Source organism: Panthera tigris, chromosome A2 (genome assembly GCF_018350195.1).
Source record: "Panthera tigris isolate Pti1 chromosome A2, P.tigris_Pti1_mat1.1, whole genome shotgun sequence".
Classification (NCBI taxonomy): Eukaryota; Metazoa; Chordata; class Mammalia; order Carnivora; family Felidae; genus Panthera; species Panthera tigris.
In genome coordinates this window covers 117,385,028-117,405,047 of record NC_056661.1, presented here as the reverse complement: position 1 = coordinate 117,405,047, position 20,020 = coordinate 117,385,028, and the positions used below count along the sequence as shown (strand labels likewise).

The 20,020-nt window shown below is 40.9% G+C and overlaps 1 protein-coding gene across 4 annotated transcripts in view; it reads left to right on the top strand.

Annotated features, from left to right (window-relative positions):
* Positions 1-20,020, top strand: part of SKAP2 (src kinase associated phosphoprotein 2) — a 194,147-nt gene that overhangs the window by 138,635 nt on the left and 35,492 nt on the right. For all 4 annotated transcript variants that reach the window (XR_006211749.1, XM_042968681.1, XM_042968675.1 and 1 more), the window contains exon 10: positions 15,191-15,268. Coding sequence is in view for 3 of the 4 variants with exons in the window: in XM_042968681.1 (XP_042824615.1) it covers positions 15,191-15,268 (78 nt within the window). In the remaining variant the exon portion in view is untranslated. The remainder of the gene's footprint in view (positions 1-15,190; positions 15,269-20,020) is intronic.

Sequence of the window (20,020 nt, the reverse complement as noted above, 5' to 3'; positions counted from 1 at the left end):
TCGTCTGTTCGCTGTATCTATATCTATGAGTTTGTTTTTGTTTTATTGTCTTTGTTCCTTTGTGGAAGGAATACCTCTTCTTTATTCGTTCACGTATCAGTGGACACTCTGGTCGTTTCTATATCTTGGTTATTGTAAAAAATGCTGCAGCGAACATGGGGTGCATATTTTGAATTTGTGTTTTTGTATTCTTTGGATAAATACCCAGAAGTGGAATAGTAGTTCTAGAAGTTTTTTTTTTAATGTTTTTAATGTTTATTTATTTTTGAGAGAGAGAGAGAGAGAGAGAGAGAGAGAGAGAGTGCAAATGGAGGGGGGGCAGAGAGAGGGGAAGACACAGAACCTGAAGCAGGCTCCAGGTTCCGAACTGTCAGCATAGAGCCTGACACGGGACTCAAACTCACGAGACGTGAGATCATTAACTGAGCCAAAGTCAGACACTTAACCGACTGAACCACCCAGGCGCCCCTGTAAGTGTGTTGTTTTTTAAGCTCAAACTTTTATTCTTATGAACTTTAAAGAACATCAAATACTATTTTTCAGAAATGAACACCAAGACCTCCATCAAATGGGCTCTGTGTGCCTAACTTCCCCTTCTCCCCGCTGCAGGTTCTACCTTGCTTCTTTTGGCAACTCCTCTCTGCAGAAATAAACTACTTCTAGAAGATCTTTCATTGTCTAGACACTCTAACATTTTTTTTTAATCATAACTTTGTGTGTCAACAAATACCTCTTAACTTCGAATTAAAAATGCCTGAAACACGTCATTCTGAAAGCCCACGCACAGCCCCTCGTAGGTACTTGGAAATTTTTATTTCCAGAGTGCCATTCTTTTGTATTATGTAAAGTGCTTTAATTTGCTGCATTTTTCATGTCTTGCTGCCGTCAAATCTGGTAAGAAACTAGAGCTGTCTCATTGAGGATTAATCAGTCTTCTTGGGCTCCCGGCTAGGACAGCGGCACTGCTTGCTTCAGGGCTTGGCCTTCTTCTGTTTTCTCATCAGATTCAGCCTCTGAGAGGGAGGTGAAGGGAGATGATTTTTCCATTTGCAAGCCGCCTTCCAACTGAAAGAAAAATGGAAGGGGCAAATGCCAAGCTTTCCACTTTTTGTGGCCATTACAAACATGACTCCTCTCCTGTTTTTCAGCAGGGTACGCTATTTTTCAAGGGAGCTATTTTTTTTGTACTGTCAGAGGTAGCCAAGTTATTTTGTCATTGAAGAGTGTTTAAAAAAAAAAGAATATATGTCAATATGACATCATGAATATTAACTTTCTCATAAGTTACATGTTATGGCAGTGGGTTAAAGTGCTGTTTAATTAATTAACCAACACAAGAGCAAGTGATCTGTGGAAGGTCCTCCATCGAAAGGGAGGAAAAAGCACAGTGCTTCAGAACTTGGGTTCTGGAGGCAGCCTGCCTGGATTCAAACTCTGGGACTGCTTCTTACTGCTGTGTTATGCTGAACAAGTTACTTAAATGTTTCTGTGCCTTCATTTCTTCATCTGTGAAATGGGACTAACGGCAAATACCTTCCTCACGGGGTTCGGAGGATTGAATGAGACGTATGCACATAGTGGCCGGCATGGTGCTTGGTGTATAGGCAGCCCTCAGATTATTATTGTAACCACTTGATTATAAATCTTCACTGCACTGGGCATTATACTGGCCACTCGAACCTCATTTCATGCTCACAATAGTGTTGCTCTTTTCCAGGTTGCAAATTGAGGTTCAGAGAGTTTAGTTAGCTTGCTGAATTTGCACAGGTGGTAAAAGAGGGTAATATGAACTTCTGGAATACAAATTTTACTTGCATTTCTGTGGTTCCACTATGTCTTTGGGGGTTAATATGGGATCCATTTCCGCTTTACTGGCTCCATTATAATTAATTTTATATTAGTATTATTTAGTGAGGTATACCTATATTTTGAAGTTTAAAAGGCAAGTAACACCTGAAGGTATGATGCTCTAATTAACTTACATTCAAATTATGATAGAACACAAACCATTGAACTCTTAGGTAAAAGAAACCGTCCGAAGGGATACCTCTGTGTCAGTGGTTCTCATAATGCGGTCCTGGGACCAACAACATTGGCTGGAAACTTTTTAGAGTTGCACCTTGCCAAATCTGAATCAGAAACTCTAGGGGTGGGGCCCAGCAACCTGGGTTTCAATAAGCCCTCTGAAGTTTGAAAACCACTACCGTCGGTGAACAATACGTCATGGTGATATGCCAGAGATATTGATGTAGTTCATAATATCTAGTCCCAAACTGGAAGTTACATATCACAGAGGGAGCATGTGGTGGTAATAGAAAAATACAAGTGGGGCTGTTATTTGATAATTGTCCTATAAATATTAAATATTCAATACTGTGTGTTCAATCTCTTCCATTCCTTGGATTTAGGGCTTCTGAGCAGGTGGTAACTATTGCTTTCAAGCACAGCCGATTGAACACAAAGGACTGAGAGAGAGAGACCGAGTGACTTTCTCCCCAACCTCAGCTTCTTATGGCTGGGACACACAGAGCTAGGGATTGGGATGGTTAGGTGTTTTGTTTTCTTATTTTGGGGGAGGGGCGTGACCAGGGGAGAGGCAGAGAGGAAGGGAGAGAGAGAATCCCAAGCAGGTTCCGTGCTGTCAGCACAGAGCCCGACACAGGGCTCGAACTCAGTAACCGTGAGAGCATGACTCGAGCTGAAATCAAGAGTCAGACCCTTAACCGACTGAGCCCCCAGGCGCCCCACTTGGGGTTTTTAGTATTTAGCAACGAGGAATCTTCAACTACGAGGAACTGACGCTAAGAATCTGGAGACGGAGGAAAAGCAATAAGCAGTCATTACCATTGCATCTTGTTCCTTCTTCAGGTATAGTTTGAACGTAGAGTAGCATATGAAACAATGAAGGAGGCCAAAGGATATAGGAAATAGGGAAACTGCTGCCATATCCAGATTTAACTGTGGAAAAAATTAGACAAAAGCGGTTGTCACCTTAGCATCCAACAAGGAAAAAATTGGCCATCAGCCAGACATTTGCAGACTTTAGGAAGGTAGATTTCAGAAAAGTCAGAGAACGAAGAGACACAAATGTATGGTATTAAAGACGAATGAGTATTTTAAAATACCATTTAATTCCAAGTGATCCCAATGAGGAAAATAGGGAGAGGAACTAAAATCCATCAGTATCTTTGTGCTGTTATAATCTATCCAATTAATACAACTTTTACAGGGTCCTATATCAAGCACTGAAATGGCCAAATAACCAAAGGAAATATGAAAAGAACTGACGTTTGTAAATTAGGCTAAGTGCAGCAAAAGGTGCCCATAATTGCTATGTGGTCTTGTTTGGTTTTGAAATTTGGGGGAGGGCAGTAATTCCAAGAAAACAATCAGTTTCTATTTTATTTGTTCCTTTTCTGTCAAGAATTATCCCCCTGATAAGACTGGTAGGAGGTAACAAAAGCCCAGGACGGGCAAAGAGATTCTAATAGAATACCCAGCTAACCAAAATCCATTTGATTTTCATTCATCAAACGTTCATGGAAAACATTTTTTGGTCCCAGCCCCTCTGTTAGGCCTGGTTGGAGAGTTCACAGAGGAAAAGGACTGGAGAGTTCACAGTCGGAGGAAAAGGAGACGAGTAGACAAATGTCTGTAGTGCTTTATGAGAGCAGTGATAATGGAGGCCTGTACTGAGGCTGGGAGATCACCAAGGGGGAGTGCCCAGCTGCCTGGAGGGGTTTGGGGAAAACACTCTAATTGGGGGACATTTGAGCCATGTCTCAAACATGAATAGGAGTTAAGTTTGCCTCTGGTTTCCTTAAGTGTACGTCAGAAGACAACTTGCAAATGAAATCATTGAATTACTGTCACTGATTTTAAAGGAAACATGCAAGGAAGAGAGAGATGCCTCAAGTATGGAGTCTAGCAATTAAATGGTGAGCTCTTCAAAACGGGTAGAAGGTTGCAGTATCCGAAGTTGGGTTTCCTGAAACAGACTCTGAGACAGTTGTATGTACAAGACTTACTGGTGAGTGGTCTTGGGAGATACCGTCGTGTGAAAGCAAGGAAGGCAGAATCGGGCGGGAGAAACTGGTCTACGACACAGCGGTGACTGAGGCCTCAGCCAAACTCTTGGGGAGCTCTGGGTCCGGGATGCTTCTTCAAGGTTGTTGTTGAGGCGAAGGGGGCATGTCTTTATGTTCCTACATCAGCTCATCACTGGCTCCAGGCTGTCCTCTGGGAGGGGTGTGATCTTGAGTGAGGCAGCTCCCTGTAGCTGAGCCAGCAGCAGTCCGAGTCCCAGCAACTGGAGGACGGCTGCGTCAGGCCTGAAGAGGGCTTCTGGGAGGAGCGCCACATTATCCACTCTGGATGGATTCTGCAAACCACTGAAAAGTTTAGGAACTTTGAAGTGGACTCTAAGGCATCAAAGAGAGTCTTCTGTGCTATCTAGAAGATGAAATAATGATTACCAGAACCCAGCATGTATTCAGGGAAATGACAGACATATGACTAGACTTAAGTAAGTGAGGCATTTGGCCAAGATTGTCATGAAATTTTTATGGGTGTGAAGACCGTTGGATAACTGACTATACAGCTGTGCCCAAAGGGTGCTGGTTAATTTATTTTGTGAATGTCTTAGAGCTTAATTCTCAATATTGTCATACCATTGTATTCGTTGATGCCTAGATGAAGATATACAGGCCATGCTCTCAATAGACTGAAGTCATGGATCAAATCTAACAAGATGAAATATAATAGGGGATCACACTTGCTCCAAAAATCTTGTTGCACAAGTACGAGAAAGGAAAGACTTGGCTTCACTGCAAATGGGAAGAACACCTAGGGATTTTGGTCAACAGCTCAATATGAGTCAACAGTGTAATGAGATTCAATCCTGAGATTGTGTGCTTTGGGAATATAAAATAATTATCAGATAGTGTTCTGGGTTACCAGGCTATCAGTTTTTCTCATGTCGTGGATCAACAACGTTTAGATATTTAACTAAAATGACATAGATGAAACTAGAGAGTATAATGCTAAGTGAAATAAGTCAGTCAGAGAAAGACAAATACCATATGATTTCACTCATAGGTGGAATTTAAGAAACAAAACAAATGAGTAAAGGGAAAACAGAGAGAGTGGGGGGGGGGGGCGCAAGCCAAGAAACAGACTCTTAGCTATAGAGAACAAACTGACGGTTACCAGAAGGTGGGGTGGGGGATTGGTTAAATAGGTGATGGGGATTAAGGAGTGCACTTGTTATGATGAGCACCACGTGTAGTATGGAAGTATTGAATCACTATATTGTACACCTGAAACTAATATCACATGGTATGTTAACTGGAATTTAAGCAAACACCTAAAAAAGAAAAGAAAAGAAAACATAGGGCAGTGATTCCCAAACTTTCTGGTCTCAGGAGCCCTTTACAATTTTAAAAAGTATTGAGGACCCCAAAACACTTGATTTATGTGGGTTCCACCTCTCCATATTTACTATATTGGAAATTAAAACTGAGAAATATTAAAAATGTTTATCAACGAGTTTAAAAATCTCAATGATAAACCTATTACCAGTGAACATAAGATATTTTTAGGAAAGAATAGCTATAGTTTCCTAAAATATCAGTGAAAAGAGTGGCAACGGTTTACATTTTGGCAGATCTCTTGAATGTCTAATTTAAAAGAATACATGTAGACTCTCAAATCTGCTTCCGCATTCATTGTGTTGAGATATGTTGTTTGGTTTAAGTCTAGTTAGCATATGGAGAAACCCAGCCTCACACAGGTATATAGTAGGAAAAGGCAAGGGTTTTAATAGTCATAGGAGCTATATGTTCTTTGATAACTGTACCCAAACTGGACAAGTTAAAGGTTAGTTGCAAGGTGGAATCCAAAACCGTATCAATGAACTTTCTGTACTTTGTTACTTTAAAATTCACGGGTCTGTCTTATACTTTGACTGGATCTCTTCCCAGGGGTGTTTTGTAACATCATGCATTGGTCATTTGGAAAGTATTGGTTCACTGCATTATGCAGAACTTCCAAATATTGGTGAAATGATGATACAGTTAAAAACTGTAGGATTCATTAATATCACCACCAATCTCATTAGAAAAGTCTTTCAATACTGGGGAGCGGTCAAGCTCATGGTGGCAGATCTAAGTTTCTAAAATGCTAATTTTTGCTTGAAAGCTTAAATTTTATCGTGGCAATCGTTGTCAGTTGTTTTCTTTGAAATAACAAGCTCACTTAGTTCATGTTTGAGAGAATATCTGCCAGATTCCCAAGTCTGAGTAACCGCAGTTTGTCTGTCACTCATTCATTCAAGTAAAAATGGTGTCCCGTGGAAAAAAGCTCGTTCAGCTTGCCACTCAATCTTTTGCACATCTAGAAATGCAGCACGAGTGCTTCATGCATTCTTCTGATTTTGTCACACAGAATTATTAAATGGACGGACGTGTTCTCAGGGTTGATATTACATGAAAATAATAATTTATACTGCTTCCCCGCAGACATTCTTCGGTGAAACTGGCTTGTTTGTTTTTAATGCTAGTGCAAAGCAGTGAAGAGACAGTGACAGCTTGGTGCCATTGCCTTGATTTATGCTGAGGTGTCAGCCGTTTACCCATCATGCTCCACAGCATCAGTGCAAATGTTAACACAATGAACAAGGCAAATGTCTTCATTTTATTACGAAAATAGTTTTGACCTCATAGACTCTCCACCTCCCAAAAGGGTCTCGAAACCACTGCTGTTAGAAGGGATGTGGAACCGATCAGTCCAATGGGTGATGGTTCCCCTTATGTTCCCGTGCTCTTTCTTTCCTAGGCTGTTGAAAATGAGGTGAAGGTGCACCTCATGAGAAGAGGATGAGTGTGTTTGCATAAGCAAACAGGAAACAGAGCCAACGCCTCTAACAGCTGAGTTCTGGTTCCGTCTGCTTTTTTCTAAGGTTATAGTAGACAGTTGTAGATCCATATAAAACAGCCAAGTTACCATGAAATGATCTCAACACCACCCTGTTTATCATTAGATGGTATTTTTTACGGAATAAAATTTAAACCACAATCTACATTGAGAGGAAATATTTTACTTTCTAAAAAGGAACTCAGAATAGTTTATAATAAAATACAAATACATTTGGAAGGAATGGATGACTCTTATATATATGTATATATTTCATATGAAATAATGTATATATTTCCTAATAATGAAGTACATATATATTTGGATATTCCTATTACTCAGAAACTGAGTAGAGGTGGTCTAGGAGAAGATGTTAATAGTCGTTATGGATCAGTCTTGGATGATTTAAAAAATGTAAATATATATATATATATATATACACACACACACACACACGCACGCACGCTTGCTTATTTCTATTGTCTGACTGCCAGCAATGAACAGATACTGCTTTTGTGGCAAGAATAATAATAAAAAAAGATTAATCTAAATTAAAAACCAGAACTATTTTTAGTGGCAAACTATAACTGTACCAGAAGTCCACAGCCAGATCGAGGTTACTGTACCTGAGAAACAATTTAATTTGACTTTCTTGGGTTAAAAGAATTTTAATATCGCAGAACTTATTATAGATGTTAATTAAAAAGCTACGAGTTTGAGCTTTATGGAATGGTTAGGAGAATTTTCTATCGTGGGATGCGTGAGTAGAATATGCCCCGGGACAGGGAAGAGCCACGTTTCGTTGTTCCCTTGTGCCTGGTACTCCTTGGGAGTAAAGCCTTCTCCTGACTCACAGTCCCTTCTGACTGACAGGATCTGGCCCGTTCAGACCTTATTTTTAACCGACATACTTTGCTTACCATAGTTGCCTGTGGGTGATCAAGTCTGTGTGAGACTGCTCCTGAAGAGAGAAGGACCTCTGGAGCAGCAGAGACTTTTCCAGAAATGTCCGCAGTGCATGTTGCATAGAAGGCAGTGCAGGGAGAGAAGAGCAGAGCGCAAGTTTCGTGACCTTGGCCCAGTCAGTCATTCAGGACCCCGTTAATGAAAGAAGGAAGTTGAACTAGATTATAGCTAAGGTTTCTTTCCCTAAGATTTTGTCCAGATTCTGCCAAATGAAATTCTTGTTTGAATTTGAGGTTGTCCCCAAGATCCCAACCTTGATGCTGGCAAGCTTAATGTCTGTAAAAATTTATTATTTTTGCATTTTCAGGTTTGTGTATAAATGATTAGCTTTAATATAGTACAGAGATGTACTATGATCTTAGGGAGCTTATTTTTGCTTTTGAGGTGCAACTATCAAACCCTATAAGAATAAAATGTCAAGGTTGAAAATTAGATGGTATGATTGAATAACTACTGCTTATTTTGTTGCCTTTTATATCATATTAACCTTCTTGGTTGCCAAATTCATAAGCTGTTGCAAAACACCTAGTTTCTAAGATAATGACCCTGATACTGCAGGCTAGTTGGGTATTTTTTTCCCCCTGGAAATCTGATTGTGTCATTACCCTGTCCCAGTCCTGTTCAGAGTGCTGGAGGGTAGACATTATTCTTTGTACTTTACTGAGATGAGAATTACAGTCTCGAGGTCACAGGAGTAACTAGAACTTTTTGTTGACATTTTATTATTAATTATTTTTGAGAGAGAGAGAGACAGAGAAAGAGAGAATGAGCAGAGGTGGGGCAGAGGCAGAGAATCTTAAGCAGGCTGCGTGCTCAGCACAGAGCCCGACGCAGGGCTCCATCCCACAACCATGAGATCGTGACCTGAGCCGAAACCGAGTCAAATGCTTAACCGACTGAGCCACCCAGGCACCCAAGTAACTAGAACTTTAACGGTAGGCCCCAGTTTGCCTAATTTCCAGGAGAGTAAACATGACTCTAAATATACCATTTCAGCCATTTTTATCTTTCTTGAAGTTCATATAATACTAAAAGGCACACGTTTCTATCTTTAAAAAAGTATATGAGATATATGCCAGTCTGTAAAATATATGTCAGTCTATTAGATAGAAAAACCCTACAGAAGTGTCATATTTTAACTTACCAGTATAGGCCCCTAGGGAACTCACTTTTCCTCCTTGTCTTGGTGTGAATTCCCTTGCCCGTAGCCCTCTGACCCCTGCTCTTCTGCTTTTACCTACTGCCAGCTTCCGAGCTGCGCCCTGGGTCCGGAGAGCGAAGAGGGGCTCAGGTGCCATTTGTGTGGACCTCCTGCACTCTCCCTCTTTCACACTGTAGTGCTGGGGCTAGCCAGGTGTCTTCATTCCCCTCGTTACATCTGTCCCATCTTCTCCCAGCCAGGGACATATTGCTTGCAATGCCCTGGAGCCAGAACCCTTGGAGAAATGTGCAGGATAGTTTGTTGCTTTGGAACGGAGGCAAACGTCTTTGTTCGTAAAAAGACTTGCCATGTGCTGTCTGCATTTGACCATGTTTCCCTTCTTGAAATCCAGTGAAGAAAGAAAAGCTGGCTGGCCTGGGAAAAAATTATGAAATGTTATTTCATAATAAAATAGTTGACATATTTTTGCAATAATGAGTCACACTAGAGACCTTTCCAGAGTACGAAGTGGCACGTGCTGGCTTCAGGGCACTTGAGCGTGTGCATATCAGAGGTGGGGAAGGAGGGCTGGGAGAACGGAAAGGAGATGTGGGTTGGGGGCATCCCAGCTTGAAATTCTGTTTCTAAATCCTTGCTTGCGGGGCGCCTGGGTGGCTCAGTCGGTTAAGCGTCCGACTTCGGCTCAGGTCATGATCTCACGGTCCGTGAGTTCGAGCCCCGCGTCGGGCTCTGTGCTGACAGCTCAGAGCCTGGAGCCTGTTTCAGATTCTGTGTCTCCCTCTCTCTGACCCTCCCCCGTTCATGCTCTGTCTCTCTCTATCTCAAAAATAAATAAACATAAAAAAAATAAAAAATAAAAATAAATCCTCGCTTGCAAGGATTGCTTACCTTAAGATGTCCTCGCGGGGTGCCTGAGACTTTGGCTCAGGTCATGATCTCACGGTTTAGGAGTTCGAGCCCCACATTGGGCTCTGTGCTTATAGTGTAGAGCTTGCTTAGGGTCCTCTCTCTCCCTCTCTGTCTGGCTGTCTCTCTTTCTCTCTCCCTCTCTCTCTCTCTCTTTCTCCCCCTCAAAAGTAAACATTGGAAAAAAAAAATAAAGGTGTCCTTCGCATACAATGCTATGGTAGAGCAGAATCTGCGCACTCATGTGGAAATGTTTTCCGGGTCCAACAGACAGCTGGTATGCACATGAAATTTTAGAAAACCATCTATGAGCTGAATAGAAGGTGAAAAGAACTGGCATTTGCTGCAGTTTCAATCCCTGCTCTAATTGCACGTGTGAACTCGGACAGGTTACTCAAGCTTTGTAAATTCCATTTCTGCGTCCATGAAATGATGGTAAAAATACCTGTTATCACCTCATACAACGGTTACGAGGATTTAGTTACATAAGGGATATAAATGCATACAGCATGAACATTCAAGCAATAAATGTTAACTTTTCTTGAGACAAATGTGTAGTTTTGTAATCAAATGAAGCCAGGGCAGGTAGAAATCTACACCCAATCTTTATTTCAGAGCATAGCTTTTGATTCTGTGTTTTAGGTCTTGAAAATACATTGTAGTTCAGCAGAGCCGTTTTCTGAAGATGCTTAGTGAGAAAGGTAATCATTGTGTGTGAGTCGAAGGTTTTCTGATGTTGTCCTCCTCTCCCTGGAAGATGTGATAAGATCAGTTTTCAGCCCTGATGTGAACATCACACACCCTATTTTGGTGCTAACAAATTGTCCTCAACCTTTTTCAAGCAATGTCAGCTGTCTTTGTCATTTGCTTATAGCTTTTCTCTTTTGGTTGTTTTGTCCTTAAAACAAAGAACGTTAGTAAGGAAGAAATAGCCATTTTGTACAAACTGCATAGCTAGACAGATTCGTGATTCTTATTAGGGTAATAATCCATCTGTTATGGAACTGGATCAATTTGTAAATTAAATTGATTAATCTAGCAGGGGACAAAAAAAGGTCTTGACTTTTCCCACGTAGGCAATGGTAGTCATCCTAAAAAGATTTGGGAGGACCCCGTTCTCTGCTCTTCTCCCTTTCTCTGCTCAACTCGGACGGAAGACCAAGTATCTGCTGAAAAGGGGAGCGAGAATGGAGTTCAGGCTTTTGGGTTCTGAGTGCTCCTGGAACTTCCATATTTTTGACCGGGCTCTCATGTTAAAACCTTCTGGTGACTACCAGAACATGTCTGATACTTGCTGATTAGTTTAGTGAATGTACAACTGTGTTTGAATTATCTTCTGCAGTGAGTTTACTGTTATTTTCATCTTGTCTGATCAACAAAATCTTCTGATGATTCTGCTAACAATGTGTGATTGGAATAATAGCATCACATGTTGCAGAGTTTTGTGCTGCAGCTGAGAGGCATGTAAATACAAGCTGCTTATTTGCAAGAAGCTTCCAGATTTGCAATATGATTGCTATGGAAACCACATAATGAAAACCTTATAACCATCTGTGTGGTTTGATGGATTTTACCGCATAGCTGAGCTGTTTTTGTTTACTGTTATTAAAATGTTGAATGGAATATATTAACCCCACAAACATTGGCTATTTGAGGTATTAATTAGTATTGTATAATGACATTTGTGACTCAACACCAAAATAAAATATGTTTAATAATAAACCTAAATAAAACAACATGTGTATATATTTCTAATATATTGAGGAGGTAATTATTGCCTAGAATTTTCATTTGTCCTTATATAGTTTTTGAGTGGTGTGGAGAGTTTTTCTCTGTTAATAAATGAACATAGTAGGATTTATTTTCATGATTTTGAATCTGTTTGTTCACTGCATATTTATTGAACATCTCCTCTGTATCAGATTCTGTTCAAGATTTCAGTCTGAGTTTCTCTCCCTAAGATTAAAACACACACACACACACACACACACACACCCCAAATTTTATTTTGTTTTCTTTTGTATGGAAGCTGTTTGTATTGTTAGCCCAAGATAAAATGAGTTGTTTGAACATCGTTAAGGAAAACTGATGTATGAAATGCAGAAGCTTTGACCTAAAAATATCATTACTCGGTTTAAAATGGAGAAAGGAAGTTTTTTAAATGAGTATTTCCTCCTCTAAGATACTACTTGTTCAGCATCTCACATTGAATTTGGATACTTCTCAGTAAATATTGATACTTAAGTAAATATTTTAATAGCATTATTCTGATAATTTACGAATACGTTGTGCACATTTATAGCACTTAAATTTTAATAAAATAATACAGTCACAGTAATAAACTATTCTAAGTTCATTGTTTACTTTGCCAAGAGCAGAATTTTCCATTTAATTACTGTAATTAGTTTTTGTGATATCTTGACCCTAACTTTGGATGGTAAGTCTGTATCCCATGATGTCTTCTTAAATTTTTTTTTTAACGTTTATTTATTTTGAGAGAGAGAGACAGAGAATGAGCAGGGAAGGGGCAGAGAGAGAGGGAGACACAGAACCTGAAGCAGGCTCCAGGCTCTGAGCTGTCAGCACAGAGCCCAACGTGGGGCTCGAGCGAGATCATGACCTGAGCCCAAGTGGGACACTCAAAAGACTGAGCCACCCAGGCGCCCTTCCCATAATGTCTTCTTAAGAAAGAGGTGCTTCCTATATTGTTGTGCTTAAGGCTTTTGACTTGAGGTCAAGAGCCCTTCACGACTTTTGACTTTACTCAACTGTCTGATTTGTGACCAGCTTGGAGGAGAGGGAGCACTGAGGAAAGAGAAAGTATGACAAATAAGTAAAGTTTTCTCCTTCTCCTTTGAAAAAATTAACCATCTATAAAATAAGTCGGTTGGACCAAATGTCTGTAAAACTTGTATATGAAAACACCCTAATAAACCGTTTACAATCACGAGGCCTTGAGGTTTGGCATAAGTAAGATAACTGTTGTTGAAGAGAAAAGAGACAGGATTTGGTTTTTTTTTTTTATTAGTTCTTCCATGTATCAACTGCTCTCTGACTGACTCATATTAAATTGCCGACACTGCGGTCAACTTAATGTGTATAAAGTGCCAAATATTTCCAGCTGTTCCCTTCTTTTGGAGCTCTGCTTATTTTGTTTGAGTTGAGTTGCAGAAATTCAAAGCAGTTGTAGGTTTGTTTTGGAAGTACAGTAACCCTCAAGCCTGAGTTAAATGGTGAATTTTCTGAGTCACCACTTTAACATTTGCATGAGCCTCCTAACTTTGCATCTAGTCCCCTGTAGATGCAAACTTGCGAAGCCTTCCAGTTGCCCCTGGACGTTTCCCCTGGGTTGCCCCACCTGTACCTTCAATCTCTCACGCGGCTCCCGTGTTCCCTTGGCAAAATAGCTTATCTTGGCTATTCTTTTCTTAGGAATGGTGTGTTCCCATTTCTCTGCCAACTAAGCTCACAACTTGTGTCATCCCTGGTTGCTCTTCTTCCCTTAGCCCTCCACATCCAGGCAGGCACAAAGCTTATCGATTCTAGTTCCTTTTCCTCTCATAACCGGCTCCTTGCATTTCCTCTGTCCTTCAGTTAGGACTTCCTTCCCCTTTAGCCAGACTCTAAGTGGTCTGTCTCCCCCCATGCCCTCCTTCAGGCTCTCTGGGACAATGGGACCAGATGACCATTCCACAAGCATAGTGTTAGTTCTGCCCTTTCTCTGCTCAGAAGTCTTCGGGGGCTCTTACTGCCTACCAAATCAAGGTCTAAAGTCCATAGCCAATGTTCATGGCCCTTCAACAGCTGGCCCAAACTACTAGCCTTCTCTCCCATCCTATTCTTCCCCTTAGAGTACTGCGTTCTTTAGCCAAATGGATAGTACTGAGCTTTGTTGTTTTGCTTATGATTCTCCCTCTGTCTAGAAATTTCCTCCTCCCCATCTCTCTCCATTCAAATCTTCTCCATCCCTCAGAGCCTTCGTGGTATTCCCCACTTGGGTGGTTTCTAGTCTGTGTTCCTTCAGTTCCTTGTGTCTCACGTGTCAGGTTTTATGTCCCTCATCCCATTTTCCTTCAGGTACTACTGTCTTCTGTGCCCTGTAGGCTCTCAGCTTCCTGAGGGCAGAAGTTTCCTACTCTCTTTGCCTCCCTGGTAGAAGCTGTCTCTTACAGGTAGTTAATACTCAATGGATTATTTAATAGCCATAATGGCCGTGTTTACCTATTTTGCATACTTTACTTTGATGTTTTTTATTTTTCTTGAAATTATGATTCTTTTGAACACAGTTTTTCTTGGGCATGCCATTTTGTTCATACATCCCGCCTTAAATATCTCTAAAGTGTATATAAATCCTTAGGTGAGGAAAGTGGTCGTATAATAAATGTTTCTTTAATGTAAAATAATTAAAGTCTATGGACTCTGTTTAAAACTCTTCTCATTTAGTCTTCTCCTATTTCTTCCTATAAGCGGGGGAATGAATGTGATAGGAAAGTGTGGGAATAACAAAGGTAAGGCCCAGAATATATGCAGGGTAAAGCACATGGACATTATGATCACAGGCCTGAGTTGGAATAATAAACAGTGGCAGTGTCTTTACCTTTTTGAACCTCAGTTTACTCCTCTGTAAAATGAGGATTTAAAACTATTTATCTGTGAAATCTTAACATCTGCTATGGTATATGACACATAGTAGATCCACAGTATGATTTGGGGGGAATTGTCCTGAAGGAGGAGGATCCTTTTGGTATTCTCCCATGAAGATCAAGGGAGAAAACATGAAGGGTCTGATACTCAATAAATGACTTATAGGTTAACTGTATTTTATATCACACATTTTCCCTGTGTTCTACTGATGGTTTAGGGACCGTGGTTTTATCCTGCCTCGGTATAATGTGGTCTGTCCATATAGTGCTGGGTGTTACTTTCCTGGATTTCAGGGCTGATCTGGATTTAAGAGTGTTCCAGAGGACTTTCCAGTATGCGAAACAAAATATGTGAGGCATCAGCACGTATCTTAAATTTTATCAAGCCAACTGGTAAGGTCGCTATGTGGCACTAGCTAGAGGTTTGTTTGTTCAGCTTTAGATTATTGACAAAGGAATGTGAATGGTGAGCGGTTTCATTCTTTGAGGAGGAATATTTATGCGTCGTGAACTTTCAGTTTTGCTCGTAAAATGGGGTGAGTACTGTCTTGTTATTTCTGAGGAAACCCTTCAGCGTGCCATTTCTGTTGTTTGCTTACAGAAGAGGAAGAGGACAGTGCTCCCGCAAACGTGGAGGACCAAAGGAAGACGAGTCAGGACAGTGCTCTCCCCGCCACAGGTACTGAATCGTGAAGCTTCTTGGGAAGCTTCTTTTGGTTTTGTTCACTTTCCCTTTCGCCACTTTTCTTACAGCTCTAAAGAGGGTTTACCCAACTCCCCCGAAGTTGGCTGCTTCGATCTTGGTATCTTAGGGCGGATAAGCTGCTTAGTCCCATTTAGGATGCATGAAAACCACTTGAGAAGGATTTATAAAGTAAGCCAATTTATACAAGGTATTCCTTCCTGAATTACTTTGTAATGACTCAATTAGCTTTCATTTCTGCACAAAGGAGATTTAGTTGCATAAATTAGCTTATCATCATTGAGGAAGTGTCACTGCTAAAGGACAGTTTATAGATACAACATGCAGTTGCTGTCAAACCTATAAGAATGTAATATAGACATCTGTGTATACTTTGTGCTTGAGCAGAACAGACTTCTGCCATTCAGAGACCAACAGGGGACAACAAGTTGCCCAGGGGACTGGCAATGTAGACATCTCTGAAAAGGTCAACTTGACACAGGCTCTGACAATCGACCCGCAGCTCTGTCTTCTTTGATAAAAATCAGATAAACTTAAGACCGCTAATTGATCTGCAGCCTGTTTAAATGTTGGCCATGCATATCTTCATTGCATATGATTAACACAGAAAGCAAATGAATTGGGTAAGAAATGCCAGAGTCCGGTGACAGCGGTTTAAAAATTGGAAAAGGACACTGATGGCCTAGAAGGCTAGGAAGGATATTCCCCTTATCCATTTCCACTTGGCACATGGCCCCAAGTACTAATTATGACTGAGCCGGGAAAAATAACCACACATGCTGTGTACAAGATCACATGATATGGGCGACTTTTTTTTTTTTTTTCCCCGCGGGTTGTTATTTCCAAATAGCAGGAGATAAACCATATCTGGAGGGCAAGCACGAGGTTAGCTTTGATAAACCAGCAATTATTTTACACGGCAAGAAGAGAGGGGATGCCTTCTTATCAGGACTTTTACACCTCTTCGTAGCCACATGTCAGCTGGGGCAAGGTCTCCCATATCATCCCGTGTCCTGCACAGAGCTATAGTTGAGGGTCACCTTCCCTTCTCTGATACATTCATACATCACTCTTGCCAGCTGTCAGAGGCAGGGTGGACAGGAAGTGTGTGTTCAGGAAGTAGCTTTCCCGAGTCCTTCCTACCATGACATGCGGAAAGGAACCAGAGGCCTGACTTCCGGACCTGGACAGGAAAGCAGGAGCAGGCTGCTGCAGAAGGTTTGGTTTCCTTTTTTCAGAAAGGAAGTGAGGACAAAGTCATTAGATGTTAGCACTCTGGTCCTGTAAAAGGCAGCTATAAAATCCTAAGACTGAGCGAAGCCTTGAGGATGATCCACAGTGGTAATTTAAGTATATGTGTTTTAGGATGTATCAAAAGCTTCTGCCGAAAGCACGAAGGGTTTTTGTTTTTGTTTTTGTTTTTGTCAGTGCAGGTGTAGAAGTAGACACATGTAGGTATCCCTTCCACAAATAGAAGCGTTCTGGCTTAAAAGCAGTTGTATTTTTCAAAAACCCTTTTAAAGTACCCATCTCCCAAATGTTTGCCTTTGAGGGAAGGAAGAAAAAAGTCAGTTTTTCTTCAAAGGAATGCACTAAGTCCATCTAGCTTTCCGTGCAATAGCTGTAAAGCACTGCAATAATTCTTATCTTTAGTGACATGAAATTCTTTTCAAGCAACAGTTTTAATGCTTTTGCATAGCAGTGACCTTTGCTCTCTTTGGGCTGTCGAAGATGTAACACTAGAAGTTTGTTTGCTGTGCAGGGCAGTGGGTTGACAAGGGTATTACTATCTTGCCGAGCATCACATGACGTGAACTTCTAACCTTACTCAAGAATGTTATATATTTTTCACATTGAGCGATTTTACTTAAAAAAGGAGAAAAAAATTCAGACTAAAGCACAATACATAAACAACATAATCCTGTATTTCTTATAAGTTCTTTTATGTTCAAGCTTGCACATCTTGCATGTTTATATGTATGTACAAAATGACTCCATTTGATTTTTTTCAAAAATGTTTAATGTTTATTTATTTCTGAGAGAGAGAGGGAGACAGAGCACAAGCAAAGGAGAGGCAGAGAGAGAGGGAGACACAGAATCAGAAGCAGGCTCCAGGCTCCGAGCTGTCAGCACAGAGCCCGAAGCGGGGCTCGAACTCACAAATGACGCTATCATGACCTGAGCCGAAGTCGGAGGCTTAACCAACAGAGTCACCCAGGCGCCCCTGATTTTTTTGAACCCTGTAGAATTTGCTTATCTTTCTGAAATCGTTTTTAAACGACTGCTCGAGAAGAGATTTTTCATTATCTTACATATTGTATGTTTCAGCCACTGCCATCGTATTTTTAAAATCCTTTTTTGTTCTTGTAAAAGTATCTCCAATGTTTAGCCTATTTTTCCTAATGATTCTGTTATTGCCCAATGATCTGTTTTTGAGTGTTGGAAAAAGCAAGAACGAGTATATTGTTTGAATCCTTCAGAGGCTGGCTAATTTAGAATGGTTGTTTTTTCTGTCTTTACCTTCTCTTTTTAACCATTCATGCCTCTCAGGACAGGAAACATAATGAGGTGAGGCTTTTTGTCATTTTGAAAACATAGATCATGATGCGGGAAGATTAATCCATGCAGTGATAACAGCTAAAGAGACTTACTTGTATTCAGAACGTGGGATTATCTGTGGCATTACATTTTTGTTTTTTAAAAACGTATTTTACGCGGATTATTTTTCGGTGTATAGGTGAACAATGCTAACTCTTGTGAGCTCACTGTGCTTCTGAGGCTAGACCCGTGCGTAATTTTTTGAGGATGGTTAGCCATACTTAAAATTTCAAAACTTAAAATAGTGAAAAGTAAACCAGAGAAGCTCACTGCTCTCAAAGGAATAAAGCAATTCCTAATTTTTATATCTGAAATTCATACCAGGGCACCTGGGTGGCTCAGTTGACTGAGTGTCCGACTTTGGCTCAGGTCATGATCTCACAGTTCATGGGTTCGAGCCCCGCGTCAGGCTCTGTGCTGACAGCTCAAAGCCTGGAGCCTGCTTCGGATTCTGTCTCCCTCTCTCTCTGCCCCTCCCCTACTCGCACTCTGTCTCTGTTTCTGTCTCTCAAAAATAAATAAAACATTAAAAAAAATTTTTTTTAATAAAATTCATACCAAGAATTTTAACATTACTTTCCTGAGGAGACTAAGGCTAATAAATTTTTATCATCAGGCCTTCTCGTTAGTTGTGGTTCTCCTGCTTTATACCTACTACTGCATTCTGAAACAGATAGAATAGTAAATTGTATGTGTGTATAGCCATGTGACATAAACAACTTATTATTCTTTAACAGAGCTCACATATGGGACACAGAAATGAGGTTGGTCTTTGGGTAACATCATCATCAAGATTATCGAAAACACAGTAGAAAATGCATCTTTTTCCCAGTATTGCCAAGTAGCTAGCTCTGTTGCCTCTTTACAGCAGTGAGATTTAATGAAATGCTCATGATGCACATCTAGGGAGAAATGCATCTTGCACACGGTGGGGGTCTCCCTTCCCCTCATGTGCTCCTGTAACTCCCATTAGTGTTAATGGGAGTTTCACCAAGCGCATCGAGGGGAAGAGAGACCCCAAAGTGATAAGGATTATGTGTTAGAAATCACCATATACTTTTCTTTTCCTTCTTTCTTCCCCCACCTCTTGAAAATCTATTGAATGAAAAACCGTCGTGAGAATATCTGAAAAAGGAGGAGCAGGCAGCAGGCTGGGCAGCTGGGGACGCGCTGGGACGCTCGAGCTCAGCCAAAACTTCCCTCGTTTTAGCCCAAGTTTTGTTTCTTTAACCTTTTTGGATCAAGCCTCAGGCTGAGCAACATTGGGAACACACAGGAGCCTGGGCCGGGGAAGCCAGCTATTTACATCCTTTTACCTCCTGGCCGGCGACTGTGGGGGAGGGCCTTGCATGTGAAATGATGTCATCCTCTCTTTGCTCTAATTCCTTGACTTTTAAACTGACACTGACGGACTGCTTGGGGCGCAACATTTGACCCATTTAGCAGTTGATTTAATCGGACTAGAATGTCTCAACTTCCAAATCTCTATTTGTCTAAATAAGTGGTTTTTAAAGGAAATCAGTCACTTTATTATTAAGTAATTCTTTCTAAAAGAAAAAATTGACAATGTTTGGAGTGATCTGTCCAGCCGGAGTGCCCTCTAGTGTCCATTCATGGAATTTACTTAATAAATTGCTTTGTGGGGGGAAATGTAATGAAGGGTAGCCACGAGCATTGTTAGTTCTTGGTTGGATCCCCGGGCTTGTATACATGCCTGCTGGTGGAGTGGAGAGGTCAGTACGGAGTCTGTCTCTCTCTGTTCCCCTCCCTTCCTCCCTCCTTCCTTTCACGCCTCCTCCCGTTTTCTCTCCCTCCCTTCCCCCTTCCACACCACCCCCCCCCCCGCCCCCGGGAATTTTTAGAAAACAGGAGAAAAAACTTGAATAGGATTTTGCAAGGTGGCATATTCTAGCCACTGTTTATTTTCTTCAAGCTTAATCGAGAAGTATCATCTTCCTAAATTGTCAGACTCCTCGCTCCTCAGATTTTCTCTTTGGCTCGAAAAAAACCTTTCGGATATTAGAAGTTTGAAGACTTCTAACAAACTTAGCACTTTGTGTAAATCACAAACCACGCGATATAAGATGAATACCCAGAAGACCCGCTCACGTGAGGAGTTGTGTTGGAATT